The sequence below is a fragment of the Bos grunniens genome, chromosome 1 (genome assembly GCF_055505025.1).
Source record: "Bos grunniens cultivar Pamir isolate PY7600 chromosome 1, Bosgru_T2T1.0, whole genome shotgun sequence".
Lineage (NCBI taxonomy): Eukaryota > Metazoa > Chordata > Mammalia > Artiodactyla > Bovidae > Bos > Bos grunniens.
Genome location: NC_141165.1, coordinates 24,355,030 through 24,381,612, shown reverse-complemented (window position 1 = coordinate 24,381,612; position 26,583 = coordinate 24,355,030). Strand labels below are relative to the sequence as shown.

Sequence of the window (26,583 nt, the reverse complement as noted above, 5' to 3'; positions counted from 1 at the left end):
ATTGCTTAGTTTTCCAAGTTTGCTGACATACTGAGTTCAGCACTTTAACAGCACCGTCTTTTATGATTTTAAGTGGGTTCAGCTGGAATTTCATTCTCCACTAGCTTTGTTCATAGTAATGCTTCCTAAGGCCCACCTGACTTCAAACTCCTGGATATCTGGCTGTAGGTGAGTGACCACACCACTGTGGTTATCTGGGTAATTAAGACCTTTCTTGTATAGTTCTTGTATGTATTCTTGCCACCTCTTCTTAATTTCTTCTGCTTCTGTTAGGTCCTTACCGTTTCTGTCCTTTATGTGCCCATCCTTGCATAAAATGTTCCTTTAATATCTCCAGTTTTCTTGAAGAGATCTCTAGTCTTTTCCATTCTACTGTTTTCCTCTATTTCTTTCCACTGTTCACTTAAGAAGGCTTTCTTCTCTCTCCTTGCTATTTATTCTCTGGAACTCTGCATTCAGTTGGGTACATCTTTTCCTTGCTCCTTTGCCTTTCGGTTCTCTTTCCTCAGCTATGCCTTCTTGCATTTCTTTTTCTTTGGGATGGTTTTGGTCACTGGCTCCTGTACAGTGTTACAAATCTCTGTCCATAGTTCTTCAGGTTCTCTGTCTACCAGATCTAATCCCTTGAATCTATTTGTCACCTTGACTGTACAATCATAAGGGATTTGACTTGGGTCATACCTGAATGGCCTATTGGTTTTCCCTACTTTCTTCAATTTAAGCCTGAATTTTACAATAAGGACCTGAGCCACAATCAGCTCCCAGGTCTTGTTTTTGCTGACTGTAGAGAGCTTCTACATCTTCAGCTGCAGAGAATAAAATCAATCTGATTCTGGAATCGATCATTTGGTGATGTTCATGTGTAGAGATATCTTTTGCATTGCTGTAAAAGGGTATTTGTTATGACCAATGTGTTCTCTTGACAAAATCCTGTTAGTCTTTGCTCTGCTTCATCTTGTACTCCAAGGCCCAACTTGCCAATTACTCCAGGTATCTCTTACTACTTTTGCATTCCAATCTCCTATGATGAAAAGGATCTCTTTTTTTGCTGTTAGTTCTAGAAAGTCTTGTAGGTCTTCATTTAACTGGTCAACTTCAGCTTATTCAGGATTAGTGGTCGGGGCATTGACTTGGATTACTGTGACGTTGAATAAATTATAAGCTATATAATAATAATTTATATAATTACTGGAAATAAACCATGATCATCCTGTCATTTTTGAAAATGTATCCAAGTACTGCATTTTGGGCTCTTTTGTTGACTATGAGGGCTACTGCATTTCTTCTAAGGGATTCTTGCCCACAGTAATAGATATAGTGACCATCTGAATTAAATTCTCCTATTACTATCCATTTTAGTTCACTGATTCCTAAGATGTCAATGTAAGTCTTGCCATCTTCTATTTGACCACCTCCAGGAGATGGTGATGGACAGTGAGGCCTGGTGTGCTGCGATTCATGGGGTCTCAAAGAGTCGGACATGACTGAGTGACTGAACTGAACTGAACTGAACTTACCTTGATTCATGTTAATTCCAGGTTTATGCAATATTGTTCTTTACAGCACTGGACTTTACTTTTACTACCAGTCACATCCACAACTGAGCACTGTTTCCACTTTGGTCCAGTTGCTTAATTCTTTCTGGAGCTATTTGTAATTGCCCTCCGGTCTTCCTCAGTAGCACACTGGATACCTTCTGACCTGGGGGGTTCATCTTCCGGTGTCATACCTTTTTGCTTTTTCATACTGCTCATGGGGTTCTCATGGCAGGCACTGGAGTGGTTTACCATTCCCTCCTCCAGGGCACCACGTTTTGTCAGAACTCTTCACTGTGACCATCCATCTTGGGTGGCCTTGTGGAGCATGGCTCATAGCTTCATTGAATTATGCAAGCCTGTTTACCACAATAAAGCTGTGATCCATGAAGGGGATCAGTACAGCTAAAGCCTTATCAAGATTACTAATATTTTCAAAATAACTGACTTTTGGCTCCATTGATTTTCTCTATTGTTTTCCTATTCTCTCATTTATCAGTTCTAATCTTTATTCTTTTCTTCTGTTTGCTGTGCTTCATTTGCTGTTTTTTCCCCAGTGTCTTAAAGTGGAAGGTTAGGTTGTTGATTTAAGACCTTTCTTTTTCAGTAGATGGATTTACAGCTTCATCCTACACATTTTGGTATGTTTTGCTTTTTATTCATTTAAAGTTTTAGTATGTTGTTCTTTCATTTTCATTCATTTCAAATTAGCTTCTAATTTCCTTTAAGTATTTTTTTTTTTGATCCACTGGTTACTTAAACTGTGTTATTAAAATTTTTGCATATTTGTGGAACCTCAAATTTCTTTCTGTTAATTTTATTCCATTGTGGTCAGAGAACATAAGTTGTATAATTTCACTTTTTATATTTTTTAAGGCTATTTTATGGCCTCCCACATATTCTATCCTGGAGAATGTTCTATGTGTACTTGGGAAGAATATATATTCCACTGTTCCTAGGTGGGACATTCACTAGATATGTTAGGTACAATTGATTTCTAATTTTGTTTATAGTGTTGTTCATGACTTTTATTTCCTTGTTGATCTTCCTGGATGTTTTTCCATCACTGAAAGTGGGGTACTGAAGTCTCCAAATACTACTGTTGAATTATTTATTTCTCTTTGCAATTCTGTTAGTTTTTCTTTCATGTATTTTTAGGGCTCTGTGTTGTTAGTTGCATATATGTTTTTAATTATAATGTCTTTCTGTTGGATTGACCCCTTTATGAAACAGAATGTCCTGTTGTCTCTAGTCACACTTTTTGTACTGAACTCTAAGTCCTCTGATATTTATATGGCCACTCCAGGTTTCTTATGGTTGTTGTTTGCATTACATATCTTGACCCTTCCTCCTCCTTTCTTACCCTTCTTGTATCTTTAAACTTAGTATGTGTCTCATATAAACAGTAAAGAATTGTATCAAAAAAAGTTTTTTTTTGATCCAGCCTGAAAATCTCTGCTTTGATGGAATGATTAATCCATTCACATTTAATGTTATTACTGTTATAGTTGGACTTATGTCTGTCATTTTAATTTTTGTTTTTTAAGTGTCTTGGAGTTTTTCCTCTATTCTTCCTTTATTGCTTTCTTTTACATTTAAGTGAGTATTTTCTAAGTGGAACACTTTAACTCTTTTAACAATTTTTTTACTATGTATTCTTGAGTTAATTTCCTTCCGGTTCCTCTAGCTGCTGCTGCTAAGTCATGTCAGTCGTGTCCAACTCTGTGTGACCCCATAGATGGCAGCCCACCAGGCTCCCCCATCCCTGGGATTCTCCAGGCAAGAACACTGGAGTGGGTTGCCATTTCCTTCTCCAATGCAGGAAAGTGAAAAGTGAAAGTGAAGTCGCTCAGTCGTGTCCGACTCTTAGCGACCCCATGGACTGCAGCCTACCAGGCTCCTCCGCCCATGAGAGTTTCCAGGCAAGAGTACTGGAGTGGGTCGCCAGTGGTTCCTCTAGAGCTTACCATATACATTTCAACTTCTTAGAATTATTTCAAACTGATACTTAATTCCTGTGAGATACTGAAGTGTTACTCTTATATAACTCGATTGCCTCATCCCTCTTTTTTGTGCTATTATCTCTCTATATTACAAATCCAATAATACAGTGTTCTAATCATTATTGTATATAATTTATGTTTTTTAAAGAAGCTGATAGAAGGCAAACAAGTATATATTCATGTTTGTTATATAAAGCTTCTTTATTATAATTTCTATCATTTATGTCATTTGTTCTTATGGAATAACAGAAGGAAAAGATGGGAAGTATTTGAGGAAAGCTTTTTTATAACTAAGTAAATATGAAAGGTAAAAGATTAAGAGGGTTAATTAAGAACACCCCAAAGGCAAGAAACAGAAAAATGCACAGCTTTCAAAGCTTTGAGGATTTAGATAATTAAAACCACCTAAGGTTTTTCCAGTAGTCATGTATGGATGTGAGAGTTGGACTATAAAGAAAGCTGAGTGCTGAAGAATTGATGCTTTTGAACTGTGGTGTTGGAGAAGACTCTTGAAGAGTCTTCATTTAGGAATGAAGTCCTGAATATTCCTAAAGGAAATCAGTCCTGAATATTCATTGGAAGAACTGATGCTGAAGCTGAAACTCCAGTACTTTGGCCACCTGATGTGAAGAACCGACTTACTGGAAAAGACCCTGATGCTGGGAAAGATTGAAGGCGGGAGGAGAAAGGGATGGCAGAGGATGAGATGGTTGGATGGCATCACCGACTCAATGGACACGACTTTGAGTAAACTCTGGGAGTTGGTGATGGAGGGAGGCCTGGCATGCTGCAGTCCATGGGGTCGCAAAGAGTCAGACATGACTGAGCGACTGAACTGAACTGAAGCATTCAAAAAATGGATTAATAATATAAACAAGCACACTTACTGGCATAGAAATAAACTGTTATGTGAAGAAATGTGTCACAAAATTGTATAATATGATACCATTTAGTATACTGTGTCATTTGGTGCAGAGAGAGGAGGAGGAGGGTGAAAGGAGGAGGGAAAGGAAGAGAAAGGAGGGGGATGAGGATGAGGTAGGAGGTAACATACCAAAATGTTAGCTATGGGTCAAAGAATTACAGATAAATTTTATATTAAGGTTTCTGAATGTATATATTTAAAGTTTTTAATATTTAATGTGTATTTGTGATAGAACAATAAACTTAAAAAATTAGTCCAGCAGAAATGAGCAAAAGACACAAAAAGGCAAGTCACCTTAGATGAAATAAAAATGGTGAAAAATGTATGAAAAAACTTCTGCCTCTCTAGTAATGAAAGAAATGCAATGTAAGATAATGCTGAATTTATTACTTATCAAATGGGAAAGATTCTTAAAGAGGAAGATACTTAGTGTGAATAAGGGTTATAGGAAATACACTCAATACTTTGTTGATGAAAGTATAAAATGAAAATACATTCTGAAAATAAGTTTAATAGTTTTTATAAAAGCCCTTAATATCTATGCCCTTTAATTTAGTGATTCCTTTTCTGGGGAATTTATTTTAAGGAAAAGTATAGTGGATGTTGGGCTTCCCAGGTGGCATTCGTGGTAAACAGTGTGCCTGACAATGCAGGAGATGCGGGTTTGATCCCTGGGTCAGGAAGATCCCCTGGAGGAGGGCACGGCAACCCACTCCAGGATCCTTGGCTGGAGAATCCCATGGACAGAGGAGCCTGGAAGGCTACAGTCCATGGAGTCGCACAGTCAGACATGACTAAAGTGACTCAGCATGCATGCATGCACAGCGGATTATTACAACTGTTTAGCTAAAACTACTAGGGGATATTTAGGAGAATAAATTAATCTAAATACCCAAAGAATATATAAAAGTTTATATGAAAAGCACTGTCCAACACATTCCAACTTTTAATAGTGTCTTTTTCTGAGTGGTAGAATTATTAGTATTAAAATTATTATTAAAATTTATTTTCTTCTGCTTTATCCATGTTTTCTAATTTGTATATAATGAATAATAAATTACTATCTTTGAAATGGACAACAAAGTTATTTAATATACATGCTGCCCATGAAATAAATCAGTTTCATTTCTATTTCAATTATTTCCAAACCATATATCTAACATTTAGATAACTTTTTGAATTAATGTGCAGACAGCCGAGTCAGTGATGCTAGCAAGCAGCATCAGGGACTATGGGCTCCCCCGCCTTGGTCCTGAGCATAAGCTATGTGCAGGGGACTGTGTTACACAAGACAGGTATAAAAAGAAAGGGACATAGATTTTTGCATCCCTCTTGTTTTCTTTTTATTCCTAGCTTGTGTAACACAGTGTTATAGATGTCTAAGAAACAGGTACATAAACTCAGAGCTACCAATCAAGGAATGCCAAAGAAACAGAGAGATGATTCTTACTGGCAGAGTGAGGGCATGTTCTCCAGTTTACTACTAAACCAGGAAGATCAGGAAACAACAAAAATTCACAGTTATCTATTCCCATATTTCATATAAATGCTTGCTGTCCTTCAGAGACAGCTCCCACATCACTCCACCTTTGTTTCTGGGGGTAAGAGCACTCGTCCTGATACACTGTGACTGTGGGCTCAGTCTGAGGGCAGAGACTAAGTCTAACCCATCCTGGCACCCCTAGTTAACCTGGCATTCACTAGATATTCATCATGAATTTTTCAAACTTTGTTCATTTGTTTAACATCTGGGCAAAAGAAACTCAGAAGTCATACCTGGTGGGGTTCCTTTTGTCTTCCTCAGAGATCAAAAACCAAACAAAATCTGCATAGCTCATTCGTCCCTCTTTCTGTACTGTTTTTCCCCTGAAGAAAACACATGGTTACAAAGTTTCCTAAAAATCAATTACTTTTCTAAATTTAGCAGGATGACAGACTTAAGGAATAAAGTAATATTTCTTTGGAAATTAAGTTAAAAAAAAACAACACACAGAACACTGGAAATCTCACAAAGGGCAACCTCTTTCATTGCCTATCTTATTTTCAAATGCCTCGAGGATGAAATTAGAAGCATTTGCAGATTTGAAGGAACTCTGGTTTCTAATTTGAATACAAATCAGGTCAAATACTGTTACCTGTACTTAGATAAACAGGGCTTCCCTGACACCTCAGTTGGTAAAGAATCCGCCTGTAATACAGGAGACCCCGGTTTGATTCCTGGGTCGGGAAGATCTGCTGGAGAAGGGATAGGCTACCCACTCCAGTATTCTTGGGCTTCCCATGTGGCTTAGCTGGTAAAGAATCCGCTTGCAATATGGGAGACCTGAGTTCGATCCTTGGGTTGGGAAGATCCCCTGGAGAAAGGAAAGGCTACCCACTCCAGTATTCTGGCCTGGAGAATCCTGTATATTAAAGTATTACTGCCATCTTATATGAAGCCACACTGCATATTTTGTAGGGTATTATCTAACCTACAGCACTGACAAATTATGCAGGAAGCCTTGCTAAAAGGACATTGCTAAAGTATTACCTGTAGTTCATTTTAAAACTCAGATGGTTTTTCTTACCTTGTTACTGCCCCAGAGAATATTCTTTCAATAATCCTGTTTGATGAAGCTAAACATAAATAAAAAGTACAAAGCTAGTTAAAACATGCTCCAAAAGTACCATTTTTGGCAAATTTATTTTCAAGTAGCCACAAGGTTAAACTTAATAATCTTCCATGATAAGAATACGAGTAGTTGAATTTTTACTTTTTATGTACAACTGATACTTTTTGAAAGAAGTAATTTGAGATAGCTTGGTCTATCAATCATTTAAAAAAGAACACGCAAATTGATGTATCTGACAGCTCAAATACATTAATACAGTTGGGCACCAAATTGGTTCTGAATATCCTGACAACGGAGACAAAAATGTACAAAATTTATATTGATCTTGTTATCCAACAAGACAAGACAACATTTCCTCTAAAACAAGACAGATTTCATCCTAGCATTAAATTCAAGGGGAAACTGATTGTTGGGGGTTTGAGTCAAACAACGGAGAATGTTTTTCAGGTAGAATTTTAGAAAAGGTACCAAAAACAAACCACAAAATACTTTTCTTACATTCGTATCCTTTAAAATTCCAGGATATAACATGATATACAATTTTAAATTCCATCAGTAAATTTTATTCAGAGAGAGATGATTCTATCTTAAGATAGTATGTCGCATTTGATGACAGATCCTAGTAATCTGGATCGGTGTACCTCACTGTGAGTTCAAAGTAACCAAAAGCATTAGTCACAAAAAAGGAGGTAACAATGGATCTCAGACCTAGGGATGTGGTGAGGACAGGAATCTGTTCTTTTAACAAACGCCTCGCCAATGGTGTGCACACTACAATTTCAAAACCAGTGATGAGGTCATTAGAGAGTAGCTACCAGCATCTAACTCTTCTGTGTGGCGTTGGGTACAGTCAACATAAAGGTTCATTACTTTGGTTGAAGAATGTTAAGAAAATGAGTGTCAGCACAGCCCCTCCTAGACACATACCAAAGGCTGTATAAGGGCCCTCTAGAGTTTGTTGCGGAGAAGGCAATGGCACCCCACTCCAGTACTCTTGCCTGGAAAATCCCATGGACAGAGGAGCCTGGTAGGCTGCAGTCCATGGGGTCGCTAAGAGTCGAACACGACTGAGCAACTTCACTTTCACTTTTCACTTTCATGCATTGGAGAAGGAAATGGCAACCCACTCCAGTGTTCTTGCCTGGAGAATCCCAGGGACAGGGGAGCCTGGTGGGCTGCCGTCTATGGGGTCGCACAGAGTTGGACACGCCTGAAGCGACTTAGTAGCAGCAGCAGCAGTTTGTTGAGCACTGGTTTATGGGGTTAATAATTTGAAAATAAAGGAAAATAGAACAAAAGGCAGCTACATAGGAAAGGCAGAGATATTTATTTCTGAAGTCTTTCTTTAGATTTGGAAGGTTTAACTTCCTAAAACTGCAGATCATGTTGTCCCATTAAGGACAGGTTGGTGGGTAGGCAATTACACAGAGTTTCAGTGGCCCCTTCGTTGTGCAGGCCAAAACGCCTGCTTTTCTGGACTTCATTCCTTTAACATGCCTCTAATGAGTAACTATATGTGTATATACAATATTTTAGGGGTTAATGAGAACTACGTTTATGACAGCCAGAAAAGGTGCTTTAGAGCCCATAGGGTTTTGTGTGATCTCTGGAGGCTAGCTCACATTATACAGATGATCTGGCCACTGATGATCAAAAAGTGCATAGCTAATACAGCTGATCCAATACCCCTATAAATATCTCCATCTTTATACTATGCTTGTAATAGGAAGGTATGACTATAGGCATAACACAGAGATACTGTGGGTTCAGTTCCAGGTCACCTCAATACAGTGAATATCACAATAAAGTGAGTCATATGAATTTTTTGGTTTCCCAGTGCATATAAGTTATATTTGTACTATACTATAGTCTATTATGTGTTAAACAGCAGTTATGTCTTTAAAAAACCAATGTATATAAAAATATTTTATTGCTAAAAAAAAATGCTAACAATCATCTGAGCCTTTAGCAAACTGTAGTCTTTTTGTTGGTGGAGGGTCTTGCCACCACCAATGTTGATGGCTGCTGACTGATCAGGGTGATGGTTGTTGAAGGCTGGGGTGGCTTTGGCAATTTCTTAAGACTACAATGAAATTTGCCACAAAGATCGACTCTTCCTTTCACAAATGATTTCTCTGTTATGTGCAATGTAGTTTGACAGCATTTTACCCATAGCAGAAATTCTTTCAAAATTGGAGACAATCTTCTCAAACCTTGCTGCTGCTTTATCAATTAAGTTCATTTAATATTCTAAATCCTTTGTTGTCATTTCAACAATCTTCATACTGTCTTTGCCAGGAGTAGATTCCATCTCAAGAAACTGCTCTCTTTGCTCATCCATAAGCAGCAACTCCTTATCTGTTAAAATTTTATTATGGGATTATAATGATTCAGTCACATCTTCAGGCTCCTCCTCTAATTCTAAAGTTCTCTTGCTATTTTTACCGTATCTGCAGTTGCTTCCTCCACTGAAGTCTTGAACCCCTCAAAAACATGCCTGAGAATTGGAATTGACTTCTAAATTCCTGTTCATGTTGATATTCTGCCCTCATGAATCATGAATGGTCTTAAGGGCATCTAGAATGGTGATCCTTTAGAGAAGGTTTTCAATGGACTTTGCCCAGATCCATCAGAGGAATCATAACCTATGGTAGCTATACCCTTATGAAATATATTTCTTGAATAAGACTTGAAAGTTGAAGTTACTCTTTGATCCATTAAGTGCAGAGTGGATATTGTGTCAGTAGGCATTTAAAGTACATTAATCTCATTGTACAATCTCCATCAGAGCTCTTGAGTGACCAGGTGCGTTGTCAATCAGGGTCATATTTTGAATCTTTTTTTTTTTCTGAGCAGTAGGTCTCAACAGTGGGCTTAATATATTCAGAAAACCATGTTGTAAACAGGCGTGCTGTCATTTAGGCTTTGTTGTTCCACTTGCAAAGTGCAGGCATAAAGAGATTTAGCATAATTCTTAAGGGCCTTTGGATCTTTGGAATGGTAAATAAACACTGTTTTCACTTTAAAGTCACTACCTGCACTGCATTAACCCCTAAAAAGACAGTCAGCCTGTCGTTTGAAGGTTTGAAGCCAGGCACTGACTTCTCTCTAGAAATCAAAGTCCTAGATGGCATCTTCTTTCAACAGAAGGCTGTTTTGTCTACATTGAAAATCTGATGTTTAGTGTAGCCACTTTCATGATCTTAGCTAGATCTTCTAGAAACTTGTTGTTTCACCTTGCACTTTCATATTATAGAGATAGCTTCTTTCCTTAAACCTCATGAACCGATTTCTGCTAGTTTCAAACTTTTCTCCTGTAACTTCCTCACTTCTCTCAGCCTTCACAGAGTTGAAGGCAACCTTGCTCTGGATTAGAATCTGGCTTCAGGGAATGTTGTGGCCGGTGTGGTCTTCTATCCAGGCTACTAAAATTTTCTACATATCAGCAAACAAAGTATTTCACTTTCTTCTTCTTCTTTTTTGGCTGCATCACACAACCTGTGGGAGCTTAGTTTCCTGGCCAGGGATTGAACCTGGCCCCTCGGCAGTGAAAGTGTGGAGTCTTAACTGCTGGATCAGCAGGGAATTCCCTGCTTCACTTTCTTATTCATGTGTTCACTGGAATAGCACTTTTAATTTTCTTCAAGAACTTTTCATTCACAACTTGGCTAACTGGCACAAAAAGCCTAGCTTTCAGCCTATCCTAGCTTTCAACATGCCTTCCCCTCTAAGTTTCTAGCTTTTGATTTGAAGTCAGAGATGTGCCACTTTACCTGAACACTTAGAGACCATTGTCGTATTAATGGTATGTATTAACTGGCCTGATTTCAATATTGCTGGGTCTCAGGGAATAGGGAGCCCCGAGGAGAGGGAGAGAGAGACAGGGAAGACTTGGTTGGTGAAGCACTCAGAACACCAACAGCAGTTATCAATTAAGCTTGCTGTCACCTAGGTGTGGTTCATGGCACCCCAAAACAATTACAATAGTAACATCAAAGATCACTGACCACAGATCATCATAACAAATATAATGTTATATATCAATAAATCAATAAAATTTTGACATATTGTAAGAATTACCAAAATGTGACAAAGACACAAAATGCACAAATGCTGTTGGAAAAATGGCACTGACGAGACTTGCTCAATGCAGGGTTGCTACAAACGTTCAATTTCTAAAAAAAAAGCTCTATTTGCAAAGTGTAATAAAGCAAAGTGAATTAAAATGAGGCACACCTACCTGTACTTAAAGAAGGACAGATATAGTACTAAAATGATTTTTTATCAATAAGTATGATTTAGTATTTCCTCTTGATGCTTGGTTGGCATGTGAACTTTTGTGAACTAGAATTCTGCTAAACATGGAAAGGTCTGAATATTGACATGTAGAATGAACCTTTTCTTAAGATATATACTAGTAGTCATAGATACACTAAATAACAGAAACAAAGCATTTATTTAAGATTTGTACTTTGCTACATCTAAACGGATAAAGGCTTATAAATAGGGACAATCTTATGAGAGAAGAATGAATCAAGGTATCTTGGTGCTTAGTTAAGAATATGCAATCAGCAGATAATAGGTTCTAAGTTTACTACTGGTCAAAATGAAGTAAAAAGGGTAGTATCATGTGATATATAATTTTTTGTTTTCTGGCAAAAGAAAGCACACCAAATTCATCTGCAGAGAAACTATGTTTTCTAGAGCTAAATTCCAAAAAGTTTTATGAATCCTTGAAAGCACTGGCAAGTTGGAAACATCACTTTCATCCTTAGCTGTTTATAAATAGTGTAAATTGAGAATTTATAAAGGTGTATATAATTTTCTTTCAAATAAACTTTACATAGATGTGGTTCTTACTGAATTCATCAGGAGAAAACCAGCATCACTATAAAGACTCATCCATTCATCAAAACCAATACTCTAATTTCTTACTTACCTTCAAACCCCTTCTCCTAAACCTGGTTTCTAGATAAAAAATTAGTATCTTCACTCATTTCCACTTTAAAATTCTTGGCCTTTTCAAGAGGATTTGATTAGATACATAATTTAAGAACTGGGAATTCCCCATAATGAGTGAGCACAATTTAACTCTTGTCTCCTTCAAAATAGCTAAGTCAATATCCACAGAAACACTCACCCTGGTCATTGTATCGAGACAGATCGGCCTGGCTGATGTAGAGGTCATGATCACTATCTAGTTCCCAGAATTTACAATAAATAACATAGAAGTGTTCATAGGAGAAGTAATCTGTGATTTGGTTTATATCTTCCTCTTCTTCCAAAAGGGCTAGAGTCTGAAATGGTATGAATAAAAGGATTATTTTATTTTAAAAATATGGAGACCCAGCTTTGGCCATTATTCAGATTCTAGTACATTTTTATTCTAAACTGAATTAAAAATTTTGGTTTTGGTACCAAACCAGGAAATTTACTAGGCAACATCATCCTATCTTTTAATCAATTGACCAATCTGCAAGCATTTATGAACTCTGTACTATTTTTAGCAAAGAATATGAAGGATTCAAAAACAGGGAAAGGGGAGAACTATCACCGAGAGAACTGCAGCCTATCAGAGGTCCCCCGACTAGGTAGCACAGGACAATCAGACAACAGACTTTTAGTTACACGACTGTAAACTGACACTGCTTTTAACTTTTTAATTTTACGACAAGTGGTCTTGTATCTATTCTGTTATGAAGAGTGGGCATCCACTGGCAGGGTTTGGCTTTGTAATGGCATCAAGTTTACCAGAAAGGTGACTCATGTATACCTCTGTGATAGTGTGGGGCAGCCTGGTATAAAAGGCATGGGGGTAGAGCTGCAGGGCCCTGAACTAGAAATATTATTTGGGTCTCTCTTGACTCCCTGTGTGCCCCTAGGATAAACACCAAAACCAATCATTTTTGAGTTCAGAATTCTTATTATCAGTCAAATTATCACATAAGTGGCCAGAGATATATGCAGACCTTTTTAGAAAGATTCAGAAAAAACAAAAAAAGATAAACCATAAGGAAACTTAGGAAATAGAAAAAACAAAGTGAGATGACAGAAATAAGATCAGATAAATCAATAGTTGGGACTTCCCTCATAGCTCAGTCAGTAAAGAATCTGCCTGCAATGAAGGAGACCCAGGTTCAGTTCTGGATGGAGAGGATCCCCTGGAGAAGGAAATGGCAACCCACTCCAGTATTCTTGCCTGCAGATTCCCATGGACAGAGGAGCCTGGCAGGCTATAGTTCATGGGTTGCAAGAGTCAGACACGACTTAGCGACTAAACCACTGCCATATCAACAGTCACAATAAAGGTAAAGAGGTCAATCTCCCTGTTAAAAGATTTTCAGATTGAGAATAAAACTCAAATCCAACAAGCAGATCTAGGTATATGTTGTCCATAAGAGATAAGTCTGACAGAGGATGAGATGTTTGGATGGTATCACCAACTTGATGGACATAAGCTTGAGCAGGCTCCAGGAGCTGGTGACAGATAGGGAAGCCTGGTGTGCTGCAGTCCATGGAGTCGCAAAGAGTCAGACATGACTGAATGACTGAACTGAACTTAAAATTTTAAAGTAAGGTTAAAATATATACTGCTGTTGCTGCTGAATATATACTAGCTAAATCTTAAAAAGAAAGCATGTCAATATTAGAAAATAAAATGGAATCCAAGGTGAAAAGCATTATAAGAAAGATAACTATTAATATTTCATAATGAAAATGTATTACTTTGATAAGATTCATTTTCTAAAATGTGAATACTGGAAATCCAAAATAATTTGGCAAATTGAAAACAAGATAAATTATGAAATTATGGTAAAAGAGACTCAATGAAAGATTTTACAGCCAGTAAAAATTATAAAGTCTGCATAGAAACAAAGGAAAATCATGACATGCTAAGTGCAAAATACAGGATATACGATTATACACACTAAGAACTACATTAAATTCTAAATCCAATATGCATGTGAATACGACTAGAAGTACACATAAAAATATTAGTTTTATTAGGGTGCTAAAATATGCCTTCTCTTCTGTTTTCCAAACTTGCTTGTAATGTTTTTATACAATGATCGTTAATGTATAAAACAGAATATGTACAATAAAACAAATCTTGAGAAGCAGGGGGGCTCTCATTTTCATCTACTGGATTGTTATAAAATGAAAAAAATGAATCACTTCTGCTGGTGGGAGTATGTAAATTTAAGTATGCATTAGTGCAGGCGTTTAGGAGGGTAACTTGGCAGGATCTATGAAACTGTAAATGCACACACCATCTGATCCAGGATTTTCCTTCCAGTAGTCTATTTTAGAGAGATTCATACTCATATGGACACAAGAGAAAAGTGTAAGGGTGTTCGCTGTATTACTCTAATAGGGAGAATATGAAAACGACTTGAACATCTTCAATATGTATGTAATTACAGCATAGCCATGCCACAGATTATGCAGTAGTTAAAAGAATGAGATAGAGTTATATTGATCGAAATAAAAAAACATCAAGACATACTGTTAAGTTAAAAAAAGTTAACAGAATATGTGTGGTCTCACATATTAAAAAAAATTCATAAAAAGCAGCCATCTAGAACAAAACTAAATAAATACGCCATACATATATACTCCATACACATGCATAAAAAGGAATAAAACCACAGATAATATGGGTTCCCTCTGGTAAAAGGAGTGAAATGGCAGGATAAAGAGATAAATAGTGACTTCTGGTTATTATTTTATACATGTTTATATTATTTGAACATTTTATGTGCATACATTCAGGTACTAAGAGGCAAACTAAAGAGAGCGGTAGGGAAGAAAATAGAGGGAAGCAGAACACTTGAGCTCTATTTCCAGTTCAGTTACTTAGTAGCTGTATGATCTTATCCAAGTCATTGAACCATATTTGCCTCAAATGTTATTGTAAGTAAGAAAAATCTGGATTATAATAATGATCTAGAAATACAAACTTAATATGCATCAGGAATGTTAGGATTATCATTCTTCAGGTGTAAGGCCTTTTTTCAATGGAATTCTTGCCATCTCAACCCATCCCCATGTAACCTCCTGAGAGCCCAGGCAAAAACCAGATGTTTAGTAAATATTAATAATGACTGTAATGATGACTTTTCATTTATTAGAATAAGAAATGTTTGCATATCTATTACAGACTGGTAATTTTGCCAATTTTGTCTGTCCCAGATAAAGATGGGAAAAAAATAAGAGTGTAAACAAGGTTGTATTATTCACCCAAATTTCATTTAGTATGATTTATTTAAAATAAAACATTTCATTTCAAGTGTGACCAATTCTGCTTTCTTTAAGTTAGTAGAAATGCTTGAACAATCAAGCATGAAGACTGCCTCGGTAAAAGGCACCCACTAGTGATCAATACTTTCTCATTTGGTAAAAAAAAAATAATTGAATGAAATACATTCTTTCTTAAAAGGAATTTTCAGTATTTTTCTCCAGCAGGAGCTGGATAAAGCGTCATTGCTCAAAGGAACAAGTTGAAACTCCTCCACTTGTTTTGCCAGGCTCTTCCCAACCTGGCCCCGTCTCACCCCTCAGGCCTCATCACTGGTCACTGATCACTCTCTCCTTGGAGCCTGTGGCCACTTAAGACCGTCCTGCAGTTCCTGAACATGACATTTTCATACTTCTGGGCCTTTGCTTAGGCTGCTTGCTCTATCTGGAATCCCCTTTTCTTTTAATTTTTTAATCTTGTAAACACTTGATATCTTCAAGGTCAAGATCACATGCCAGTCCTACTGTGAAGCCTTCACTGCATATTTATGACACATTTCTGTGGAATTTTTCGTCAGGTGTGGCTGTCTGTACGCTTTTCTCTTTTGTTCCACAGTGCATGCCCTGATGTGAAAATCTCTTGTTACTCATCTTTGTTCTCCCAACACATCCCAGGTAGCTGATAACTGCTTAATAACTGAAAAGAGTGACTTTGCACATAATAGGGCTTTGCACATAATGAGCACTCAAATATTTGTTAAATGAAGTAAGATTGTCATTTAAATTGCTCCTTAAATATAAATTTCAATGAGAGGCATACTTGCAAAAAGTTGCTTTTTCTTATCTCTGTTGCCGTAATTTTTCCACTCCAAGATCTGTTGACTGTGTAGAATATTCTCTGAATAACCTGGTTCCAGAAGGAAAACAAAACCAAATAAAAACATTAAAGATACCTATTATGTTATCAAAGGCCATCTTATGAATATTCTTTGAACCAAGCAAGTTTTGTGATTATATCCAGTGTCATTTCTAGTAAAAATGTTTAAAAATCTACATCCATATACTTTACATCTGCCCTTATAATTCTAAGAATAAAAAGATTCTTTGCTCACAAGTCTGCATTTCCTAGGTGCCTACATGTCACTTTTTTTTTTTTTTTTAACCTCTCATACAGTGATGCCTGACTCAAGCAGTGCCTGTTGGGCTAGGTGTTTTTGGAAAGCACAAGAGGTGAGAAGTATGCACTGGGTTGGCTTAACAATTACTGGGTCAGAAGAAAGGCTGCCAACGTGGTATGATTCAAGAGGGCATTATTCCAGTTAGTATAGCCTTATCCATTGGTGTTTTGAAGACTTACAGACTCTGGAAACTCAGATACATTTGGGATAATTTATATACCAAGTCCTGACTTGGGCATGAACAATTTTGTTACTAACTGGGTTTTAGTAAGCTTAACAAAGGTGAAACTCTGGAGAAGACCAGGACAAGATGAAAGAGGAGGAGGAAGGTTGGCAAGTGTGTCTGAAATTGAGGATGTATGTGCTGTGGTGGAGGTAGGAGGCCACGGTGCATTCTTTGCATTTTACCTGACTTATTCCCACCCATTTAATTTGCCCTTGACCTGGTAGTTTTTTTGTTTTTTGTTTTTTTTCATTTTCTCCAAAAAGAAGCAAGGGTGAGAAAAGCAATTAAACAAGGTTTTTGTTTTTGTTTTTGGTATACTGGCTTTGATTTTGATTATCTAATGATATGGAAATTCTGTATCCTTGGTTGAACCCAGGTCTCCGGCATTGTAGGCAGAGGCTTTAACCTCTGAGCCACCAGGGAAGCCCATAGAAGAGATTAGATCCCTATAAAAAGGCTATTTTAGTGCATAAAGAACAAAAAGGGGAAGACATTTAGACATCTATCCTAAACTAAACAACTATTCTGTTTCTGGACTCTTTGACAAAGAGTGATTCCCATAGGAAGCCCCAGAATAGGGACTTGGGCTGAGCTGTCTTCTGTGCTCCTGACGTCACCCATGTCTGTGCTCCTTCAGTCATCCTGTGGTTATGTTCTAGACACAGGTACACCTGACTCTCACCACCTCCAAAGTCTAAGGCACCTGGTCTTTTTTCACGTGCATCCCAGTGCCTGATATATTGCTCTGCCTATATCAACAGGTGGTCAATAACTACATGATAATTTAAGAAAAACTGAGGTATAATTAACATACAGTAGTTTTTGGCATACTAATGATTTAATATTTGTATATATTGTGAAGGGCTTCCCCGATGGCTCAGCAGGTAAAGAATCCACATGCAATGCAGGAGACACAGGTTCAATTCCTGGGTCAAGAAAATCCCCTGGAGGATGGCATGGCAATCCACTCCAGTATTCTTGCTGGGAAAATTCCATGGATAGAGGAGTCTGGTGGGTTAAGGTCCATGGGGTCGCAAAGAGCTGGACATGCCTGAAGCGAATGAACATATATATTGTGAAATGATCACCACAATGTCTACTTAACATACATCACTATGGTTACAGAATTTTTTTTCTTGTGAAATTTTAAGATTTACTCAGTAATTTTCAGTTGTGTCTGACTCTTTGCAACCCCATTGACTATGCAGTCCACTGAATTCTCCAGGCCAGAATACTGGAGTGGGTAGCCTTTCCCTTCTCCAGGGGATCTTCCCAACCCAGGGACTGAACCCAAGTCTCCTGCATTGTGGGCAGATTCTTAATCAGCTGAGCCACAAGGGAAGCCCAAGAATACTGGAGTGGGTAGCCTATCTCTTCTCCAGCGGATCTTCCCAACCCAGCAATCTAACCAGGTCTCCTGAATTGCAGGCAGATTCTTTACCAACTGAGCTGTCAGGGAAGCCCACATCTTCCGTATCCATTCATCTGTTAATGAACATTTAGCTTGTTTCCATATATTGGCCATTGTAAATAAGGCCATAGTAAACACAGGCGTGCATGTGTCTTTTCACGTTAGTGTTTCTGTTTTCTTTGGATGAATACCCAGAAGCAGAATTGCTGAATTAGCTCTATTTTAATTTATTTGAGGAACTTCCATTGGTTGCACCAATTTACATTCTTTTCTCCACATCTTTGTTATTTCTTGTCTTTTTGATGAAAGCCATTCTAACAAGTGTGAGGTGATATCTTACTTTAGTTTTGATTTGAATTTCCCTGATGATTAGTAGTGTTGAACATCTTTTCATGTACCTGTTGGCCATCTGTGTGTCTTCTTTGGAAAATTGCTTGATAAATTAATGAGGTTGGAAAGCTGTATAACAAAGACTTCTGAGTTGTATTTGTGATAGAGACATATGCGTTGGATTCATAGCTAGCTAACTGAATAAACTCTTCAGAGTTTTGAACAGCAGATGGATGTAACCTAGGGAAGTAATTAATATTTTACATAAATCAGTATTGTTGTCTATGATTTACCGATAGGCTACATATAAGATACACAGAAAATATAAAACAGGGAACTGTATATAAAATTATTGTGAAAGATACTACTGGACTAGAGTGTAGGTGTGATCACGATCTGAAGGGCTCTCAGGTGGAAGACGTTGATTGGCTTCGTATTGCATCATAGTGTAGAACTAGAACTGGAACTACTAGAACTACTGGATAGAAATGCTTCAATGTAAATAAGAGTTTCCTAAAATTAGCCCTATTAAGCAATGGGTTGTATGAAGTAGCGAAGTTACTTCTCACCAAGTTATTTACGCAGAAACTCACAGGATTCCTATGTTGGGTGGGAGCAGGGACTAGCTGATGTTTATAAGTTCTCTACTGGCTCCACTCAGACTCTGAATGAGGTGCTTCAGGGCAGAAAATAGAGGATTTTAGGCCAGAAATTATATATGTGTGTGTATATATATATATATATATATGAAAATAAAAATTAAGAATATCTTTTATCATAGTTCCATGTTCCTTTTCTCAAGTTAAAGTCAATTACAACACATATTATTACACCAAACTTTTCTTTTTGTACATTGTTAGATTTTGTCCTTATTTCTTGATTGTGAATATAAAATTATCTTAAAGTCTAAGTTTCCTATCTACCTAAATTTTATATATATACTACTTAAATATTTTATATTACTTATGGAGGTACTATGTTATACTTAAAAGTATAAAACTTGAGTCTGTATTTTTGCTTATTTTATTATTTTTTCATTTTTTGTTCTGACAGAATTTTTAAAATTTGTCAACATTTTGAATATCAAGTAATTTCCTATTTTTAGCATCTGATAAGTTACTTGCCTTGTACTGTAAAAAACTGAACATGTATACCATTCTCCATAGCCTAACTCTCCTTATTCAGTGGCCCCACTATATCAGCACATTTACTGGGTTCCACAATACTGATTCAGCATTTTAACTTACCGAGGGAGGGGCACCATCTAGTGGTAAGAGCATGTAGTTGCTGGTTCTACACGAATTGCAGTTTTTCCCCCCTAACTTTTGGTCTACCAGTTTTAGGTTTTTAAGAGAAATTAAGAAATATATAAAAATATAAAAAAATGTAAAAATTAATAGCAGTAAGAATAACTACATACTACCAATGACAGAAATGAAATTGGATAATTTTTTACCAGGGGATCTCTAGTCAACTTGACAATTTGAATTATAAATCAGTTTTCTTTATATCTACTCAATTGGAAATTTCTTTTTTTTTTTTTTTTAATTTTATTTTATTTTTAAACTTTACATAATTGTATTAGTTTTGCCAAATATCAAAATGAATCCATCACAGGTATACATGTGCTCCCCATCCTGAACCCTCCTCCCTCCTCCCTCCCCATACCATCCCTCTGGGTCGTCCCAGTGCACTAGCCCCAAGCATCCAGTATCGTGCATCGAACCTGGACTGGCAACTCGTTTCTTACATGATATTTTACATGTTTCAATGTCATTCTCCCAAATCTTCCCACCCTCTCCCTCTCCCACAGAGTCCATAAGACTTTTCTATACATCAGTGTCTCTTTTGCTGTCTCGTACACCGGGTTATTGTTACCATCTTTCTAAATTCCATATATATGCGTTAGTATACTGTATTTATGTTTTTCCTTCTGGCTTACTTCACTCTGTATAATAGGCTCCAGTTTCATCCACCTCATTAGAACTGATTCAAATGTATTCTTTTGAATGGCTGAGTAATACTCCATTGTGTATATGTACCACAGCTTTCTTATCCATTCATCTGCTGATGGACATCTAGGTTGCTTCCATGTCCTGGCTATTATAAACAGTGCTGCGATGAACATTGGGGTACACGTGTCTCTTTCCCTTCTGGTTTCCTCAGTGTGTATGCCCAGCAGTGGGATTGCTGGATCATAAGGCAGTTCTATTTCCAGTTTTTTAAGGAATCTCCACGCTGATCTCCATAGTGGCTGTAAATTTCTAATTCACAATTTTAGATCACCAGGAATGGAAGGGGACTTCCCTGGTGGCTCAGACCGTAAAGAATCTGCCTGGAGGCAGGAGACCTGGGTTCAATCCCTAGGTTGGGAAGATCCCCTGGAGAAGTGAATGGCTACCCACTCCACTATTCTTGCCTGGTGAATTCCATGGACAGAAGAGCCTGGTAGGCTATAGTCCATGAGGTTGCACAGAGTTGGTTACAAGACTGAGTGACTGATACTTTTCACACTTTTAGGAATGGAAGTATGTGTTTGGTGGCTCTGTCAAGAGAGTTTTAGACAAGGGGATCAAACTCAGACACAGAAATTACAGAGATTGCTCTTTGTAGGTGACATGGATGCAGGTGAACACCTGAGTGCCAGAAGCCTGGCCCTTCTACTAGGCGCCACTGAAATATCTTTACTGCCAGCACCAATATTACAGAAAAGTATTTTCAATCTTATCGCTTATTTTAAAACCTACCTCTTTCCTCAAAAGTCAGCATGTGCCAATAAGGATAAGCAGAGTCTTATTTACTGGTAATTTCTTTGCATGGTATGCAAATATGCATACTCAAGGGTCACAATTTGCAGGTATTTCCAATTTCCATTTTCATTCAATATCAAAAGGTTTATTACTCAATGTCAACTCTTCTCTGGAAATAAGAGTGACTTTGGGTATTTGCTATATGCATAGTTGGTATTCTAGCTTTCCAATCTAAAACAGCTGACAAAATAATTAAGATTAACTAAACAAACAAATATAGTCTTTTCCTCCTGTAGCACAGGTTTTCACTGATAAATGGAAAATAAAAGTTGCCCAGTTTTCTTCATCATTTATGTGCCACACAAAAGCTAATACTTGAGTCATAAGCTGTCAGCAGTTTCTTCCAACTGTAAAGTGAAATAATTGAGTAACTCTAGCATGTGAACAAAATCTATTAATTATCCTATGCTGTATGCCACTGAAATTATATTCAGTAGGGTCAGATGATACATTAATTTTTGTTTTTTGACATCTGTCATTAATTCTGACTGATCTTTGTGAGTCTCTTGGAAAAACTGCTGTCTGTCTTTGCCATGAGCAGGGCAAAGTCTGACACTTCTCTAAATTTGCTTACCATTATGCCTTTAGCAAGAACATTAATTTCATACTAGAAAGCTTATTTTGTATTTTTTATAGAAAGATTCACTGTACTTTGATATAGTACAAAATTTTCAATGACTTCATGTCATTATCTGACCAAATTTCATAATAGAAGAGATACTGGAGAACAGACCATCAGTCCAATAAAATTCTATTCAGTGCGATACTTTTTTATTGGCACCTCGGTGTTTTCAATGTTAGTATGGGATTATCACAAACAAGCAGTCACACTTATCTTAGTATATACAGATTCACATTTTGTGTTCTCAGTTGGACCTAATTTACTACGTATGTTATGATGCTGTTTCGAGCTGCCCCATTATCGCTATTTAATCATAAGTAGTTTACACTTTTATGACAACTTCTGAGTAATGGATTCATCTTGAAAAAATTTTTATTGTTTACAATGTTGTGTTAGTTTCTTCTGTGCAGCAAAGTGAACAAGTTATACTGGATTCATTTTTGTGAACAGGGGATTTTAAAGTAGCATAATACTAGCAATAAAGTATAAATTTAAAAAAGTAAACAATAATATGCAAATACCATGCATATGTCAGCAGAAAATTAACTGAATTCTGTTAATTGACCTATGTAGTTCTTTTTTTTGTGTGTGTGTGTGTAATAAAGTTTTATTAAAGTATAAAGGAGATAGAGAAAGCTTCTGACATAGGCATCAGAAGAGGGTAGAAAGAGTACCCCCTATGTAGTTCTTCTTGGTCAATGATTGACATACTAGTATTTCTCAGAAAATGTGAATTACATGCAAACAAAACTGTATCATGGCTTTTCATTCTGAAATCATAAAACTACCAGGGGTCACTAGATGATCCCAGTCTATCATAGGTCTGGAGATCATACTTTAGTAAATACCAAACTAGAAAGAGTACAAAGGAAAATTTGTGCTTTCATAATTCTGATCTTTAACATCTTCTCTAAGAACAAATTCAAATGATTCCTATACAGAGCATTTTCTGAATTGGCAGAATGTTGGAATAGATTATCAAGATCTTTTCAATCTCTTGAGATTCTAATACATTATTGAGTGACCAAAAAGTTTGTTCAGGTTTTTCTGTTACATCTTACAGAAAAGCCTGAACAAACTTTTTGGCCAACTCAATTTTAATATGCTCTGAGTTTACAGAACAGTCAACAATCAGAATCCAGTAATTCTCATTGGGATTGAAACCATGGTTACATGTAGAGTTCTTAATTCTACACATGAATAACTTCACTTACTCACTCAATAAATACCTACTGTATATCTATTATGTGCCAGGCCCTATTTCAGGTATTAGAGATATAGCAGGATCTAAATATAGATGAAGTCCCTCCTCTCATGGAGTTTATGTTATAGAGAAGGACATGGACAATAAACAAAAATTTTAAATATCAGATGTTATAGCACTAAGAAGGAAAATAAAGCAAAACAAAAGAAGAGTAGAGGGAGGGGACAGAGAGAGAAGATAGCTGAAGAAGGCAGAGGGTGATCAGGGAAGGTCTCATTAAGAAGGGAATGTCTGAGCACACATCTGGATGAAGTGAGGGAGTGGGTCACGCAGCAATCTGTAGGAAGAGCATTCCAGGCAGAGGAGAGAGTAAAGACAAAGCACCTGAGGCAGAAGTGGGTTTGGCTTGTTCCAGGAGCAGAGAGAACAACTGTTGCTTAAGTAACAGAGAGTGGGCATTGTGAGGGTGTGGGTGGCTGGGTGGGGGGTTATGGAGAATAATGGCAAGAACTTTGGCTTTCATTCTGAATGAGATGGGGAAACACTGGAGGGTTTGAGCAGAGGAGTGACATGATCTGACTTACATTTTCAAAGAATAACTCTGTGGAGACTAGGCTGTAGGGCAGTGAGGGTATAAGCAGGGAGACCAATTAGAGGGAATCCACGTGAGAAACAAGGATGACCAGCTGGGCCAGGATGACTGTGGTAGAGGTAGCTTAGTGTCGGGTTGTGGTTACAAGCAAAAACAACTTTTAAGACAGTCTTAGATGGCAGTGACATCTTATGGTTCAAATGAAGTCTTATAAAGTTTTATGTCAGCAGAGAATCAATGTAAAAGGAAATAATGAAGTTCCTACAGGAGAAAAAATAGTGGTAGTATTCTGTAATTCAACAGAACCCAACAATCCATAGCCAACAAAAAGTGCCCCAAGAAGGAGAGGGTCTTCCTCGGAAGAGACTGCCCTATTTACTGGGAGAGCTGAACCAGAGGTGGGGATCGTATCAGCCGGGTATGGCTGTGAATGTGAGGTGTGCCCTGAGGTTCATCTGTGGAATTCTTGCACAGATAATCTGGGAGCTAGGGCAGAGAACGCCTGGTGTGGCTGCAGTGTGAGCTGCAGGCCTGTGAGCTCTCACCCGTAATGCATGCCCTGCCTGTGACTGATCGAATGAGGCTGTGCATGAGAAACGGAATGAGAACACCTTGCAAAACAGGAGACTGTGATTATGTTATTTTAAATTCTTACATGATTTATTTTCTGATTATAAATACTCATTTCTCATTATCATCTCAGTTCTAATTTTGAGGTACTCTAGATAACATCTTTTTTTTTTTTGGGAAAAGGCTGTTGAAAAATTCTTGTATTATTCGCAAATACTAAAGATCAACTGGGTATCAATATTAATGGAGACCAGAAAGAATGAGTATATCACTTAGATTTTGTATACAAGAGACTTCTTAAGCACTAGGCACATAGAAGAAGTGAATGAGATATAAATAATTAATTCAATTTTATTTCCTCCCATTTAAAATAATCATTATGGCCCATTCTACATAAAGATCTAAAAGCTTAGATACTAGGCAGTGACAAAAAGGAAACTTAAAAGAGTTTTATTAAGACAAAAAAGGACTCAGCCTACCGTGGTGATGTACCGGGAGTGGAATTCTGGAGCGTCTTTCAGGAACGTGAGGCCAGGATGTGTATCTACCACATCCTGAAAAAGAACAAAATCATAACTAAGTTAACAAACATACCAAAAAACCCCCTAAGATACATACTGAATTTTTTTAAACTCTTGTACAATACTTGCCAGTTGAGCATATTTGCTGTTTCACAATACTGAACAATACACTTAAAATTTAACTAGTATTTTATTAAACTCAAATATTTCACAAGCACACTTTTGTGTGACTTTGATATGTACAGTATACTTCAAGAAAGTTAAAGTGTTAATCTGGCTATATCTGGTGATTTGTAAATCAAGTGTCTTACAGGTACATGCTGTAATTCTAACACACATCAGCGAAATTCATCCCATAGATCTTGTTAGGGATTGCCAAGTGAAATTTACACAAAAAGGAGGATAGACAGAAGCCAACTAGAATGATTCTTTCTTAACCTACAGACATGGGAAATTACTGGAAAAAATAATAGCCTGGTAGCCAAATAACTTTATGTTAAGGTATGTGAGTCAGCTAATGTTCATCAAAATCACTGTGTTGATAAATCTGTTTTCCAATTTAGGTTTTTATTTATTTTAAATCTGATATCCTGTTCTCATAGAAGACTATTTGAACATTAAAACCTTGAAATAGTTTTTTTTTTCTTTGTTGTTCAGTTGCTTAGTCACATCCGACTCTTTGAGACCCCATGGATTGCAGCATGCCAGCCTTCCTGTCCATCACCGACTCCTGGAGCTTGCTCAAACTCATGTCCATTGAGTCATTGATGCCATCCAACTATCTCGTCCTCTGTTGTCCCCTTCTCCTCCTGCCTTCAATACTTCCCAGCATCAGGGTCTTTTCTAATGAGTCAGTTCTTCACATCAGGTGGCCAAAGTACTGGAGCTTCAGCTTCAGCATCAGTCCTTCCAATAATATTCAGGACTGACTTCCTTTAGGACTGACTGGTTTGATCTCCCTGCAGTCCAAGGGACTCTCAAGAGTCTTCTCCAACACCACAGTTCAAAAGCATCAATTCTTCAGCACTCAGCCTTCTTTATGGTCCAACTCTCACATCCATACATGACTACTGGAAAAACCATAGCTTTGACTATACAGACCTTTGTTGACAAAGTAAAGTCTCTGCTTTTTTAATATGCTGTTTGGATTTGTCATAGCTTTTCTTCCAAGGAGTAAGTGTCTTTGAATTTCATGGATGCAGTCACCACCTGCAATGATTTTGGAGCCCAAGAAAATAGTCTGTCAGTGTTTCCCACTGTTTCTCCATCTATTTGCCATGAAGTGATGGGATCAGATGCCATGATCTTTGTTTTCTGAATGTTGATTTATAAGTCAACTTTTTCACTTTCCTGTTTCACCTTCATCAAGAGGCTCTTTAGTTCCTCTTCACTTTATGCCATAAGAGTAGTATCATCTGTGTATCTGAGATTATTGTTATTTCACCTGGCAATCTTTTATTTTTTTGGATTTAAAGTATTTTTATTTTTATTTTTTTTATTTTATTTTTAAACTTTACAATATTGTACTGGTTCTGCCATATATTGAAATGAATCCACCACAGGCATACACATGTTCCCCATCCTGAACCTGGCAATCTTGATTATAGCTTGTGTTTCACCCAGTCTGGCATTTTGCGTGATGTGCTCTGCATATAAGGTAAATAAGCAGGGTGACAATATACAGCCTTGACAAACTCCTTTCCCCCTTTTGAAGCAGTCTGTTTTTCCATGTCCGGTTCTGTTGCTTCTTGACCTGCATACAGGCTTCTCAGGAGGCAGGTAAGGTAGTCTGGTATTCCCATCTCT

General features: G+C 37.3%; 1 protein-coding gene across 11 annotated transcripts in view; it reads right to left on the bottom strand.

Annotated features, from left to right (window-relative positions):
* The window catches only part of PPP2R3A (protein phosphatase 2 regulatory subunit B''alpha), a 233,838-nt gene that overhangs the window by 75,260 nt on the left and 131,995 nt on the right, over positions 1-26,583 (bottom strand). For all 11 annotated transcript variants that reach the window (XM_086353829.1, XM_086354208.1, XM_086354553.1 and 8 more), the window contains 5 exons: positions 24,736-24,810; positions 16,134-16,220; positions 12,216-12,372; positions 7,031-7,079; positions 6,240-6,329 (listed from right to left, as the gene is read on the bottom strand). In XM_086353829.1, coding sequence (XP_086209955.1) covers positions 6,240-6,329; positions 7,031-7,079; positions 12,216-12,372; positions 16,134-16,220; positions 24,736-24,810 — 458 coding nt within the window. The remainder of the gene's footprint in view (positions 1-6,239; positions 6,330-7,030; positions 7,080-12,215; positions 12,373-16,133; positions 16,221-24,735; positions 24,811-26,583) is intronic.